This window comes from Bubalus kerabau, chromosome 4 (genome assembly GCF_029407905.1).
Source record: "Bubalus kerabau isolate K-KA32 ecotype Philippines breed swamp buffalo chromosome 4, PCC_UOA_SB_1v2, whole genome shotgun sequence".
NCBI classification, from domain to species: domain Eukaryota; kingdom Metazoa; phylum Chordata; class Mammalia; order Artiodactyla; family Bovidae; genus Bubalus; species Bubalus kerabau.
The window spans coordinates 59,685,468-59,701,335 of record NC_073627.1 but is presented as its reverse complement, the minus strand read 5'-3'; the positions used below and the strand labels follow the sequence as shown (position 1 = coordinate 59,701,335).

Genomic DNA, 15,868 nt, shown 5'->3' with positions numbered 1-15,868 from the left:
CAGAAACGGGGCAGGCTGTGCCCCGGGAAACTGGCAGGACGGCTCTTTAGATACTTAGATACTCTCAGGAGCTAATTTTATGAGCCCAGTTCTTTTATCTGCTCATATCTAGAGAAGCAGGAAAGTCCTTCATGGTGACTGACTCTTCCTCATGACTCACAGAAGCTTCACGAGACCAGCAGAAACCTTACAAAAAATATGTGCTTCATTGCATGTCCTTCCCCTTTACCAGCTGCTTCCTTGTGGCTCATTCGGTAAAGAGTCTGCCTGTGATGCAGGATACCAGGGTTCAGTCGCTGAGTTGGGAAGATCCCCTGAGAAGGGACTGGCACCCCACTCCAGTATTCTTGCCGGGGGAATCCCATGGACAGAGGAGCCTGGTGGGCTTCAGTCCATGGAGTCACAGAGAGTCAGACACGACTGAGCGACTCACACTTTGTTTTCACTTGCCCCTTTACCAGAATCACATACATACTGTCCTTTTCCTGCATCTCTGAAACAGTTTCTCGGAGCTGTCTGAGGTGCTGTCGCTTATTGCCCCAACTAAAGCTTGACTCAAAACTCTCACACTGTGCTTTTTTTTTAAAGTCCATGGTCTGAAAACTAAATTCCAAGGATTACAGGAGAACCTAGACAGACCACCAGAGGACCAGAAGAGGGAGAACAGTCACAGCCCAACGCTGAAGGTGGGGTCAGCCACCCGAGGTTCCCACCACCCCAGGAGGAAGACACCCTTCCATGGGACTTTGCTCAGAAGAGCTCTGTAGTAACCAGCACCTCCCTCCATGAGTGGAGAACTTCCAGTGTCACTAATCAGGCCGGAGCAAAAGGACTTCAAGTGACTCATGGATTCTCAGAGAGCCTGAGAGATGATAATGCAGTCAGGCTGCTAGAATTCGCCCTACAGAGCTGGGGCGTCTCCTTCTCTTTGCCATGTTCCTGCAAAGAGAAGCTTTTTCTCTGTAGCTGCTTATTCTAAGTTTTTAATTTAACACTTCTGACAGCAAATGTGCGGGTTTTTTGGCCCACACTGACCGATTCTCCAGTGCCAGCTGGGTGTCTTAAAAATCAGTCAGTTGTTGGGACTTTTCTGGTGGTCCATTGGCTAAGACTTTGTGCTCCCGATGCAAGGGACTCAGTCCCTGTTTGGGGGACTTGATCCCCCATGCTACAGCTCAGAGTGGGCATGCTGTAACGGAAAAAAAGATTCCACATACCACAGTGCAGCTAAGGCCCAGAGCAGCCAAATAAATAAAAATAAATATTTTTTAAAACTAAATTCAGTTCTGACACTAAGTACCCAGCATGTATACTAAGTTGCTTCAGTCGTGTCCTACTCTTTGGGAGCCTATGGACTGTAGCCCACCAGGCTCCTCCTTCTCCAGGCAGGGATACTGGAGTGCTTGCCATTTCCTTCTCCAGGGGATCTTCCTGACCCAGGGACTGAATCCACATCTCTTAGCTCTCTTGCATTGGCAGGTGGGTTCTTTACCAGTAGCGCCACCTGGGATCCCCTAAGTACCCAGAGTTAGCATCAGAGCCCACAGGTTAAGGGCTTGGTCCCACAAGACCACCACACTTCAGATGCCCTTTGCAGGTTTGAGTCTTCTGTACTTCTGACCATCAGGCTATAAACCGGGGGTTCCCACAGGACTCTCCTCAGGTTCGATAATTTGCATGAATGGCTTACAGAACTTTAGGAAACACGTACATATATTTACTGGTTTATTATAACGGATATTACAAATGATGCAGATGGAAAACCAGGTTAAGAGATACAAAGAGTGAGGTCTAGGGCATTTCTAAACATGAAGCTTGTATCCCTGCGTAGTTGGAGTGCACTCCCATCCCAGCACGTGTGTATATTCACCAGCCTGGAAGCCCTCTGAATCCCGAAGTTGATGGGTTTTTATAGAGGTTTCATTAAGTAGGCATGATCAATTAGCTCTCATTTCCAGTGCCCCTTCCATACCCTGAGGATAGAGGTTAGGGCTAAAAGTTCCAACCTTCTAATCATGTTTGGTCTTTCTCGTGACCAGCCACCATCCAGAAGCCTATCAAGAGTTTACTTTTCAGAACAAAAGATGCTCCTGTCACCTGGGAAGTTCCAAGGGATTAAGGAGTTCTGTCAGGAATGAGGTGGGGGAGGGGGGCGGCACAAATCTATCTATCTATATATATATATTTATTTCATATATAGGCTGTAGCCATTCAGATGTTCCAGCTGCATGTGGGGGTCTTTGATCCATCTCAGCACCTTGTTCAGGCCCCAGGCTTGGTCTCCTGCGTCTTGGGGTGATTAGAGACATGCCTTTCAGACGCTTGTGCCTTTATTGCCTCCATATCTTTGGATCCTATTTGGATTTAGCCTTTGAGGACTTCTCATGCTTTCTTCAAAGTTTAGGCATGTACATTAAAATATTTTTATATTGTATCCAATATTTTTAGGTATTTTGTTGTCAGGGATATTTTCAGGACAGAGTACAGTGCTGTGCAGGAAACCAAGAACTGTATAGCTTTTTTTTTCTTTCTTTAATTGAAGTAAAATTTACATAACATAAAATTAATCATTTTAAAGTTTGCAATTTAAACATGCAATTTAGGGAATTCCCTGGATCCAGTGATTAGGACCCCGTGCTTTCACTGCTGAGGGCTCAGATTTGATCCCTATCAGGGAACTAAGATCCTATAAGCCATGTGGCATAGGCAAAAAATAAAAAATGTCCGATTTAGCGGCATTTGCATTCACAACCATTTCCTCTGTTTATTATCTTTAACTTTTTATTTTGTACTGGAGTATGGCCAATTAACAATGTTGTGATAGCAAAGGAACTCAGGCATCCATACACATACATCCATTCTCCCCCAGACTCCCCTCCGATCCAGGCTGCCACATGACATTAAGCAGAGTTCCCTGTACTGATAGAGGAGGTCCTTGTTGGTTATCCATTTTAAATATAGGAGTATGTACCTGTCCCTCCCAAACTCCCTAACTATCCCTTCCCCCCAGTTTCCTCTATTTAGGTCCCAAACATTTCCACCATCCCCAGAGGAAACCCTCTACCCATTGTGCAGTCTCGCCCAATTCTTGTCTTTGTCCAGTCCCAGGCAGCCACTTCCCTGCTTTCTGTTCCTATGGACTTATCTTTTTGGAGTATTTCATATAAATGGAATTATAAAATATGATTCTTTAACTTACTATAATGTTTGCAAGGTTCACCCATGTCATAGGGTCTTTTATAGCCCACATTCCATTGTATGTATATACTTTGAATATATTTTATGAATTTGTTGGTTGATGGACAGTTGACTTGTTCTGTCTTTGGATACTGTGACTAGTGCTGCCGCGGACATCTGTGTGTAAGTCTTTGTTTGAATACCTGTGCCCTTTTGAGTGTATAGCTAGGAGTAGCATGACTGGGTCATATGGAAACTCTTTGTTTAACTTTGTGAGGAACTGGTAAACTGTTTTCCCCAGTGCCTGCACCATTGAACATTCCCACCAGCAATGCAGAGGGTTGCAGTTTCTCCACCTTTGGCCAACACTTGTTGTATTCAGTTTTTTTTAGCCACTTTAGGTGTGAAGTGGTATCTTCTTATACTTTTGACTTGCATTTCCCTAATGACTGATGGTACCGAACATCTCTATGTAACTTTTTAGAAGGTAAACCGGATCATGTTGCTGGAAACCCTCCATTGGCTTCCCTTTACACTGGGAATACAACCCAGCCTCCTTCCTCTGGCCATAAAACCTCCCCATCTCCTCCTGCCTTTCCTTCCATAGCATAGGTGCCCTCCTCGGTCTGGCCACCCTCCCGTTCCCAGACATGCAGAGCTCATTCTTGCTGGGGAGCTGTTTCACCCTTGACTCTCATGCTTCCTGTGTCTTCTAACAGCCCATGCTTTCTCATCCTTCTGACTTAGCACATTACCTCATTGGGGGGGGGAGCTTCCCTGGCCCCCAGTGTAAAGTCAGCCACTTCCCAGGGGTGCCCGCATGTCATCCCTCCAGCCTGCTGATTTTTCCTGCACGTTTGTGGAGCCGCCTTTGCCTGCTGGAGTGGATGCTCCACAGGCTCGCCTTGTTTACTACTCAGGTTCTGCTCCCAAGCAGTGCTGAACCATGCAGTCACTCCGCAAAGATATCTTTAATACATCCATGGGTTTTCCCTCAATTTTATGTGGTTTAAAATTAAAATTTTTATCCTTGGTTTGAGTTAGAGATTTTACCTCCATTTATCTTTTTCAGTTCTATAGCTGGCTGGCTGAATGACTTTTATTAACAATTTATACCTTCTCCACTGATTGCAAACACCTCTTTATCACATTCTATATTTCAGAGCAAGGATGTCTTTCCAGAGGCTGTTCTCTTGATTTGATCTCTTTGTCTATCCCTGTGTTGCTACCATAATATTTAAATTGCTCTGTTTTTGTGCTTTCTAGGGTTTATCAGTCAAACAGATGGCATGCTCCATTTGGGTAATTTGAAAAGAATTAAATTAAGGTACTGTTTATTTAGCAAGATACCGCAGGGTTCAGCGAAACCATAGGAGCTAGCTTGTTACCCTGGGCTGTCAGCTGCTGTCTCTAGGCATAAATAGGCAAGAGGGAACTTTTTCCAGAACCAGTGGGAAGAGTCGCACATGGCAGGCAGCAGTGAGGGCAGTGGTGTCTGTGGCCGAAGGAGCAGTGATGACAAGGAGCCTGACCACACCCCCCTGCACTCTCCCGCCTCCTCCCCGTGGGTCCCGTCCACTGAGCCAGTCAGAAGAGAGATGGCACGGGGCCTGGTGGCATGTTCCCTCTGGGTCAGCCTTGGGGCACTCAGCAGGGCAGCGTGTGGAAGGCAAAAAGGTGTGCAGCCCACAGGACAAGTCTCCACTCACAAATATCTTGGCTTTTCTTATGCTTTACCAGCCATCATAGTCGTGTATGCAATCTGTTATTGTTAAAAGCAGCCTCTACTTGGAATCATTTCCTGGTTTGTCTGTTGGCAGGTAACTTCTCACAGCTGTTCTATTTATTTGAAACACGATCCCTGCCTGTTTCCTTCTGTCTGAAATCCAGTATACTTACTTGGAATCCCCTATCTGTTCTTCCAATCTATGCGGAAGAGTTAGCTCTTGAAGACCTGCTAATTCTCAGAGCTCCTTTCTCTTTGTTAGACTCTTAGGCATTAAAACTATTTTGGTGAAACACATTTCCCAGCCACTCTGTTGCTCCAGGACTTCAAACTTCATAAGGGGCAGAGACGGGATTTCTTTTAGTTTGCCAGAGTGGTGTGCTGAGATTCTGAGGGTGCATCCAGTCTAATGAGCCTTGTGATGAGTTAAAAGTATCTGTTCTGGTCACAGCAATGAAACGTCGTTACATGTTCTGTTCTTGCATGAACTCTGAATCACCTTACTCTTACCCGTGAGTGGCTGAGCTCCCATTTTGGTTTTTGCCTTGACCTGGTAGGACAGTGAAAGAAGAGAATGTTTTAGTCTTCTGTAGAATAAAGTGAGCCCAGATTTTAAAAGCACAACTAGAATAAGTCTTACTCTAACTTAATAGAAAAGTTTAAAATCATATGAATCTGAAATTTGGTCCTGTGAGAATAACTGGTAAAAAGTCATCTGCTCTAATGACTCTTACTGTCTTTCCCATTCAGAGACTTGTAAGGTGTTAAGAGTGGAAGGCCCTTTCAATACCTTTGGGGCCATCTCCCTTTCCTTTACAAAGGAGGCCGCATATTTAGAAAGGTGATGATCTGTCCATGGCAGTGGCAGCAATGATAGGGCTGGAGTACAAACCTTGTCTTCCTGAGGCTTCATCACATGCAGTGTAGCGCTCCCTTCTCACTGTGAGGCTGGACTGGCTCTCTGACACAGGTGGCCGGCATCGTCTTGGGCTGTCTCGCTCTCTGGGTGGGACGGCCCGGAGAGAGGAGGTGTGTGATGGCAGTAGGGCTAGACATGCTATTTCCAGGGAAGGCTTGCAAGCAAACGCCTTTCTTCCCGTTATTACTTTCTCAAAGGATATGTTCAGATACTTTACTTTTTTTTACGGAGCTGCCCTGTGTTGGTAGATGTGGGGCAGTTGCGTTTGGAGTTAAAGTGTGACAGAATCTTCTTCCTTAACTCCCAAGTGCTCTGTGGAAAAGTGGGAGCCATCTGGACGTCAGAAGCGGTGATTCTAGGTGAGCTCCTTTTGGTTTCACTCCCGAGACTTTTGAAATGATTGTTACATTCCCTTTGGCTTAGCAGCCTGCCTTTGCTTTGATACGGCCCGAAGTGAGGCAGTCCCAGGGCCCCCGCGACGGGCACTTGGATCAGCAGCTGTGCCTCTGTGTTTGGACTCCCTCCCCCTGGCTCCCCACATCCAGAGCCCTGGGAGAGCCTGCTATGGGGGGTTTCTGACCCGTCCTTTTGGTTCATGGTGCTTGATCTGCACCATTTCCAGGTGGCTTGACTTTCTTCCAACACAGACATCAGTTGCAAAGATCAGAGTGGGCCGGCTTTTGAAGAAGTTTTTCAGATTCTGCTTTGCAAACCTGCTGAGAAATGTGGTGTTCCTTTCATGTCTCCATTCCATCTGTCTCTTGAGAGGGCAAAGGGATGGTCTTCCCATGACGAGGGACTATTGATGTTGGCTGCAAATTCATTTCAAATCAATTTCTATATTTTTGTCACAGACAGCCATTGTATTTCCTTGATCATGACATTGTTCTAGCAAGGCTGCCAGTGAGCAAGAAGATGAACTATTCTGCACGCTAATGCAGAAAGAGGAAAAGTTCTCATTCCTCATGGCATTGCAGCAAAAGCTGTTCTTAGTTTTTTCCTTTGTTTAATACTGGGTCCTAGGTAGTGGCACAGGTATTACAGAAACGTATTAGCTAGTTAACCTGCTAGTGATACCTCCTTGGGTATCCATAATACATTCATTGACTGCCCTGTATTGCAGACAGAGTGTTGTTTGTTTGTTTTTTTTTAATTGTTTATTTATTGTTGGCTGAGCTGGGTCTTTGTTGCTTTGAAGCAGCTCAGCTGGCTGAGCTGGGTGTCTAGCTGCAGCAGGAGGGGGGTGTTACACTTCATCCCGGCGCACACGCTTCTCATGGAGGTGCCTTCTCCTGTAGTGGGCCGTAGGCTCCGGGTGTGTGGGCTTCGATAGTCGTGGCGCATGGGCTTAGAAGCTCCGTGGCACGTGGGACCTTCGTGGACTAGGGATCGCACCCATGTTCCCTGTGTTGGCAGGCAGATTCTTATCCACTGTGCTACCAAGGAAGTCCCGCAGCGGGGTTTCAACCGCATCATTTTCTGTCCTTACAACAACCCTGCATGATGGTGGTTATCCTTGTTTTTATAGATGAGAAAGTAAACCAAGGCTAAATTTTAACCAGACCCCGTATCAGGTATGTAGACGGGAGAGGCCTTAGGTCCACTGAGTCTAAAGTCTTTTCGTTTGCTCTCTTCCACGGGACCGTATGTGAGTCACGCTCAGCCACCACCTGACTGTTTTACGAGGATACCGCCACAGCCATCTGTTTACATATTGTCCCTGGTTGCTTGCACCATGGCAGAGTTGGGTAGTTGCCACACAGACCTTGTGGTCAACAAAGCAAACACTATTTGGTATCTGAACCTTTAAGAAAAAGTTCGTCCACTGCTGCTGACAGTTACCACATCATTGGGAATGTGGCCAGTTTTTTTAGTTGTGCAATGTGAGTGTGAAAACCCAGTCTTACATCTCTCTGTTTCACTTTTTTTCCCCCTTTCCCTTCTCTCCTGTCTTAACATTTTTGTTAAGATTCTGTGGAGATGGGGTAGCCTTTACCTCTGAGCCTAAATGCCAGCTAGTAGTGGCTTGATTTATTTAGAGATTTCCTGTTGGAACTCTTGTGATAGATTGTTTGAGATGCTAAATGGTTTTGTAAACTGTAAGTTTTTCAGCAGGTCTGTCTTTCATGAGGGAAGAGATTGGATAATGTAATAAATAGTGCTACAATTTAGCCAGCTCTGCTGCTTTCATTGTGAAAGGGGAATGTCCCCGAGTTTTTGCCTGATGCTGATGTACTGTTGGCCTTCTCTGGTGGCTCAGACAGCAGTGTTCTATTACATGGACAAATTCTGGCCATGGTGGATTTTAAGGAACATTAGTATCAGTTTTATGCTCCTCAGGCTTACTGAGGGTTTGCCTAAGAGAAATAAAGTTGTAAGATGTGTGTGTGCTCAATTATTCATTCCCATCTGACTCTTTGTGACCCCACGGCCTGTAGCCTACCAGACTCCTCTGTCCATGGGATTTTCCAGACAAGAATACTGAGTGGATTGCCATTTCATTCTCCAGGGGATCTTCCCAACCCAGGGATCAAACCCGTGTGTCCTACATCTCCTTTATTGGCAGGCAGATTCTTTACCACTGAGCCACGTGGGAAGCCCCCAGTTTTAAGGTAGCAGTTTTCAAATATCAGTGTACATGAGAAACACTGAGATGCTTATTAAAAGATGTGAATTCCCAAACTCTCAATTTTGGCAGTTCTGAATCAGTAAGTCTGCTGTAGGTACTTCTGATGCTTATGAGAAAAAGCTGGTTTGGGGAGTGGAATCTTGTATAATAGTGATTCCAGGCCATCTAAATAAAGATGGGATTGATGACTAGTTTTTTAATCCAGGTCCAGTTTACCTTGGAATGTAATGTTGTAACTATAAACTTTACATCTTTAAGTAAAACATAACAGGAAAATTATACACTGTAAATGCATTTTAACTGCTTCTTTATTCCATTACCACAAATAACAATAGCACTTTATGTTTTATGCTTTATAGAGTTCCTCATTATACACATCTCATTTGATTTTTATGTCACCCCTTAAGGTAGATGTGTGTACAAGTAGTGTATTTTTCACTTATCAAGTAAGTAAACTGAGATTTAGAAAGCAAGTGATTATTTTTCCTGCCACAGCATAGCTAATAAGCCACAAACCTAGAATTCCTATACACCAGTTCTAATTTCTAGTCCAGTGTTACAGCAGTGTATAATACATTATTGTCTTTATGATCCCTATTTTGATTTTTAGAGGAAAATATTGTTCTGATGTCTTTCTGATAGAGAAAGGATGAGCTGTCCATAGTTACATACTTTGGTAATCTCCCATAGGTGACTCATGTGGAAGTGGTCACAATAGTATGAAAGGGAAAGGGTTAATCGCTCAGTCATATCCAACTCCTTGCAACCTCATGGATTGTAGCTTCTTTCTCCATGGGATCCTCCAGGTAAGAATACTGGAGTGGGTAGCCATTCCATTCTCCCGAGGATCTTCCTGACCCAGGGATTGAACCTGGGTCTCCAGTATTGCCGGCAGATTCTTTACTGTCTGAGCCACCAGGGAAGCCTTGGTTGCAGTCATTCAGAAGGGCAAATGAGTTGGTTTTTAGCATGGAAGAAGAAATCTCTCTCCTTCTTTGACAGAAACTTTATAAGACGGGTCGGGAGATGCAGGAGAGGATCATGGACCTGCTTGTGGTGGTGGAGAATGAAGACGTCACTGCTGAGCTGATTCAAGTGAACGAGGATTTGAATAATGCCATCCTTGGGTGTGAGAGGTGAGTAGTGGGCACCCTCTCTGACTGTCCTCCAGGGCTCCGTGTTCTCAGAGTGCCTGCCGGTGGACGCTCAGAAAGATTAAGAACACGTTTGGACACACGTGCCTGCCTCCCAAGGCAGGAAATTTTGGTCCTGCTCTTCCAGGAATGTGTGATACGGCTTGCGGGGATGAGTGTGACCTGGGCCGTGCGAGAGGCATTTGTGGGTGGTGTAAGCTGTGTTCACACGCTGACCTGTGAACAGAGCCTGGATCTGAGTCACCAGATGTCTGCACTGTGCACATCATTGGCTCTCAGACAGACCAGTGGTACAAGCTGAGCATTGTCATGAAAGTGAGGTTTACCCTAAGTTTGAGGTGGAGAACCACATGGAAATGGTAGTGAGAAGAGAAGAAGAAGATAGTCTAGACAAAATCAGAGCAGTGAGGGTAATCTGTATATGAACATGAACTTTTTTTTTTAATTCCATTCAGAAAAGAATGAAGGCAAAAATTTTAAATACAGTCTTCCGTCCATATCTGTAGGGGATTGATTCCAGGAACCCATGCCCCCAGCAACACCAAAATCTACAGATTCTCTAGTCCTTTATGTAAAATGGTGTAGTTTTAAAATGTAACCAATGCATAGGTTACATGTACACTTTAATGTACATCCTCCTGTATACTTTAAATCATCTCTGGATTACTTATAATACCTAATAAATGTAAATGCTATGTAAATAGTTGTAAATACAATGTAAATGCTATGTAAATAGTTGCTGATGCATGGCAAATTCAAGTTTCATTTTTAGAACTTTCTGAGTTTTTTTTTTTTTTTCTTTTTCAAATATATTCAGTTTGAGGTTGGTTAAATCCTTGGATGTGGAATCCACAGATAAAGAACCTGTGGATACAGGTTTCTAACATTTTAGTTCTTTTCTAAACTTGTTTTATAGTCATGATTATATAAAGAACATATCCTTTTGTTTCTCTTTGATTTTCTTCACTGTATTTGTATACCCTATGTTCTTAAATGCTTTGGCTAAACCATTATTTTTAATAGCTTCTTAACAGTCCATTCTCTCATAGTTCACTTGTTAGATGTTTGTTTCCAAGTCATTTATGTATTCATCAAAATAATAGTGTTATAATCTATTGTAATCTATAGTCAAGCCTATAGTCAGGAAAGCATCTTCAATAATATATATATATATATATATATATATTTACACACACGCATACACATGCTTGGAAAGTGGGATAGATGAACTGATTAGAGGTCTGTTTGCTGAGACTAACAGCCAGACCTGGTGCATGTCAGAAGGCAGGGAAGCTTCTGTGCAGAAGTCCCGTCTGAGCTGAGGACGGTGGGGGAGGCACTGGCAGCATCGGGAGCAGGCCAGGGCACAGCGGGCCTGGGCCGGGGGGCGGTGGTGAGGGGGCCGTGCCAGGACCCATTCCCAGGGAGGGGCAGGCAGGGCAGCTGCTTTGACTGAGGTGGCTTTCTCCTCAGTCTTCGTGTAAAGTGCTGAGTACAAACACAGCTTCAGGCAAGTCTCCTAGGCTCTTTGCAAACCTATCCCTAGGCCTTCCTGGTCCGCTAAAGATCCCCAAACTGCTTCTAGATCTTTGTTTGGAATAGGGACTGTACTGGCATTGGGTAGGACAGTTTTCCCTTATGTGGCCCCTACTCACTGAATTCCAGAGCTTTTCCTCAAAGTAACATTTCAAGACGCCCTTAGGGGAACCGTTTTTGCTGAGCCTTTCTGGAGTTAGTGGCCCTGTCTCCCACCAGCTGATGGAGAAGGGGACCCGTGTGACTAAGGGAAAGAGGTAAACAGGCCCGGCTTCAAACTCTGCTGTTCATTCAGGACCGATTGCTTGACTTTTTAAGACTTGGGTTTTCCCCTTTTTGTTAAAGGGACTACTACTACTGTTTGGAAAGGGCTTGTTTACTGTGTTTGTTTTTGAGAATTAAATGTGATAATGTAGATGAAAGCAGCTAGCTGGTGCTAGCTCGTTAATTTGTTAATTTCTTGTCCTCCTCCTCTTCTTGTCCCACTGAATCTTCTAAATTATGGTCTGGACTTTTCCCCCGCTGATCATGAATGAACCAAGAGAATCAGGGAAGTAGATGCACAGCTGTGAAACAAGTTTCCCCTGTGTCTCACTGTGAGAACGAGCAGCCGTTCTGCACAGATGTGACGGGGCGCCCAGAGGCAGACGTGAGCCCCGCGACCATGTTCGCTTTCCCTCAGCAGCTTCTCACGGTCCTCACCCTTCGTTTGCTTTGGTGTAAATCTTTCTAAGTAGGAAGATGTCTAAGGAAAACCATATGGTTTTCAGTTGGGTGCCGACTCCTGGTTTTCATTTTGAAGAGTTCTATTATTGCAAACCATAAGACCACTTACAAAAAGCTTCTTCTGAGGAGGAATGTTTGTGTGTTTGGTCTTGATGCTAGGAGAGTGGGTTACTTCTGTGAACAGCTTTTTCTGAATGCGCTTTGAACCAGGACTTTGTTTCTTCTTGGAGGCTTTAGAGGAGAATCGTATCCCTGCAGCGTGCAGTTGATGCCATCTTCCCTGGCTCCTGACCTCTTTCCTCCGTTTTCAAAGCCGGCATTGTCTGGCTGAGTCCTTCTCACGTTGTATCCCTCTTGCTTCCTTCTTCTGTCTCCCTGTCCACATTTAAGGGCCTTCCTGATTACTCTGGGCTTATCTAAATAGTCCAGGACAATCTCCCAGTTAAAGTCTGCTCACTAGCAAGCTTCAGTCCATGTGCCCTCTAATCTGGCATACTCACTGTTCCATTGATTTACTATGTGGATGTCTTGGTAGGGGGATGATTCTGCTTACCAACGTCTGCCCTCTGTTCCTTAAAGATTCACATCCATCCCCACAGGCAAAATACACTCATTCTGTTCCAGAATCTCCAGAAGTTTCCACTCGTTACATCCAGAGAATAGTTGTGCAAATAAGGAAACAGAAATTTGTTACTCAAGGCTTGGTTTGTGAGGGTTGGTCATACCTTGCACGTAAGAAGTTAGCACGTAAGAAGCCAGTGCCATTAGTAAATGGAAGAAAAGCCTGTGTGTTAGAACAGGGAAAATCCTGAAATCTAAGCCATATTCTAATTCAGTGTAAGCTTTTAGACTTTAAAGTGTATAGGTTCATGGAATTGATGTGTCATAATAGTAATATGATGTGTTTCTAAAGCAGCTTTTAGTTTGCAAAGCATGTCCACATCCATATATTACCTATCTTCCTGTATCTTGCTGTTTAAAATAGCTTTCTGAGGAAATGGCTCAAACATTACTATTCTCTGTGAGTAGTTGGACAACTGAAGGCCGAATGTATGGTCTTATAACTACTCAGTAATAAAGCTAACCCTTGTACTTTGAATTTCTGCTTTCAACTTCACTATTCTTTCAAACCTGTTCTCTTATTGATTTGTTTCACTGCTCCTTCTTTACCCACAGTAAAGTAGGAACAGTGTAAAATTAAAACAAAGTTGTAAAAGGTCAATATTTTTGGGTGCCAAGCATCTTATAAAAATGAAGATTAAACAATGAAAATATGTTAACTGTATGTGAATTTTATGTAGAATGGTAACTTTTGACAATTTTGGCAAAATTGGAAGCATATTTGGGAATAAGGAGAATTTTTAAGTATGTGATATATTCATGGGCTTCCCTGGTGGCTCAGAGGGTTAAGCATCTGCCTGCAATGCAGGAGACCCAGGTTCGATCCCTGGGTTGGGAAGATCCCCTGGAGAAGGAAATGGCAATCCACTCTGGTACTCTTGCCTGAAAAATCCCATGGATGGAGAAGCCTGTAGGCTACAGTCTAAGGTAGGCTACAGGCTATGGGGTCACAAAGAGTTGGACACGATTGAGTGACTTCACTTTCACTTTCTGATATATTCATAAGGCAAAAGATACAACAACTAAACGTTGTATTTCTGAATAACTAGAAAAATGATGTCAACATAATGGAATTATGATACTGAATTATGTAAATATAATTTCAATAAAGTTTAAAATAGATTAACTTACAGAAAAAAAAATAGTACAAGGAAATACATAATGTTAATAGAGACCATAAAATTTGGTGATTGAATTATTAGTGTTTATAATATTTGTCCATTTTCTCATAGAACTGGGAAAAAGTTATTAAAGTGCTTTATTGGGAATTGATTATGGATGAAGTTGGTGAATAGTTGCATATTAATAATTTGTTAAATATTACAGCATTTTCATATGTTTTCTTTTAAATACTTGCATTTTGTTAATTTAAACAGGTTTACTCGAAACCAACAAAGGATTTTAGAGCAACATAAGAGCCAGAGGGAAGGTGCCAATGTAAGTAAATAGAAATGTTATAAAATAAACAATTGAAAATTTTACGAATTGCATGGTAAGGAGCAAAGCTTACCTAAAACAAGTCTTAAAAAAGAAGAAATATGCATTAACAGTTTGGAATGTTTTAATAGTGCAGAGTATTTGCCGTAATGACGTACTGAGTTGTTGGTGAGAGCTCATGAGAAGACTCTCTAATGAGCAGGGAAGCCATGTTAGTGGTGAGACGGGACTACTCCTAGTGCTGCCAGTGGAATGGAGGATTCCCTCCGAGGATACCTCCAAAATAAGACCTTCCTTTTTCCAAAGGAAAGTCTCTGGGGACAAAGCCCTGATAAACTGCCTGATGCAGGTTTTTCTAAATTGTGTTTTTGTTTGTTTTGTTTTCAGACTACCAGTGAACCTTCTGCCCCATCCTCAGATCTCCTTGACCTGAGTCCCAGCCTTCCGACGCCTAGGACCACCCTGGGAGAAGTCAGCACCCTGAATGCTCAACTTTCAGACTTAAGTAAATAAGCACGTGGGTCTTTTCAGGCCAGCAGAAGAGCTTGATGTGAAACAGTTCTCCTTGGTTTCTTGATTAAATGCAACTTGAGAAGGACTGAAGTCAATTTGAGTATCAGAGAACTGTATCAGGAGATGTAATTACTTCTTGGCCAGTGGTTAGGTTGTACCCAGTACAGGAATGGGATGTGTCTAGGGAAGGAGGTCCTTGAAACCCATCCCACTGGCTTGGAATTCGCCTGGCCTACTTACAGAGCTTGTTCAACTCCATGGCCAACATTTAGACGTACTCTGAACCCATTCACTATTATCTTTGGGTTTCTCTGCCATACTACAGCATCAGGTAAGGGAATATTTGATACAGATAGAGAAAATCAGGAGTTATGAGGCCTCATGAGGTGAAATGTAGAGGATAAATCACAGACTTTTGAGTCAGAGAAGTCCAAGTTGAAACGCACCAATCCAGTTCTGTTACTTCTTAGCCACCCAACTCTTGAGACTTTCCTACTAAGTGAGTCGCATTAGTGGATTTTTGTGAAAGTAAAGGATGATGTTGCACTGTAGGCTTAGAGTTAGCTATTTGTCTAATTTATTTGTTACTTCCTATTATCCTTCCCAAAGAGTTTTGGTAAATTACAAAGTAAAATGGGGGCTTCCCTCGTAGCTCAGTTGGTAAAGAATCTGCCTGCAACGCAGGAGACCTGGGTTCGATCCCTGGAATGGAAATATCCCCTGGAGAAGGAAATGGCAACCCACTCCAGTATTCTTGCCTGGAGGATCCCATGGACAGAGGAGCCTGGCGGGCTTCAGTCCATGGGTTCGCAAGAGTCGGACACAACTTAATGACTAAACTACCACCAAACATAAAGAAAAATCCTGAAATCCAGAATTTTCTGCCAAGTTAAAATGAGTTTGTTTGCCATTTATGTTAGCAAGATTTTTTTAGAATCAAAATATTTAGCATTATTCAATTTGTGGTTTCCTTATAACTTCCTCCCTTCCTCCATTTCTAAAATGTTGGCTGCTTGCTTAGACCAGTGGGATGTTTGGAATCTATTATATAGAAGAGTTTTCAAGTTTTTATCAGTGTTTTCAGAGGGGGAGAAATAATTATTCTCTTTGGGGTATCTCATGATTATGGAAACTTAAGAGTTTGGAGAGGTGAGAGTAGAACTTTGTATACCACACTTTTTACTTTTGTGCTTCACAGGAAAAGACATAAAATCCCTTCCATTCTGAGTCAGCCTGGGATTTTAGAAAACCCAATATAATAATTGTTACCTTCACAGCATCTTCTTTTTATGACAGAGAATTTCTCTCTCTCAAGTTGCCATAAATGTTTTTTAATTTTTATTTGAGGAGATACCATGATTTTATGGTGATAAAACTAAGCTCAATATCTTTCATTTGATGGTGGCAATGGAAAATCCAACAGAACTGAT

At 43.2% G+C, this 15,868-nt stretch overlaps 1 protein-coding gene across 6 annotated transcripts in view; it reads left to right on the top strand.

Annotated features, from left to right (window-relative positions):
* The window catches only part of TOM1L1 (target of myb1 like 1 membrane trafficking protein), a 62,362-nt gene that overhangs the window by 31,509 nt on the left and 14,985 nt on the right, over positions 1–15,868 (top strand). For all 6 annotated transcript variants that reach the window (XR_008713249.1, XR_008713248.1, XM_055577595.1 and 3 more), the window contains 3 exons: positions 9,454–9,587; positions 13,865–13,925; positions 14,313–14,430. Coding sequence is in view for 4 of the 6 variants with exons in the window: in XM_055577595.1 (XP_055433570.1) it covers positions 9,454–9,587; positions 13,865–13,925; positions 14,313–14,430 (313 nt within the window). In the remaining 2 variants the exon portion in view is untranslated. The remainder of the gene's footprint in view (positions 1–9,453; positions 9,588–13,864; positions 13,926–14,312; positions 14,431–15,868) is intronic.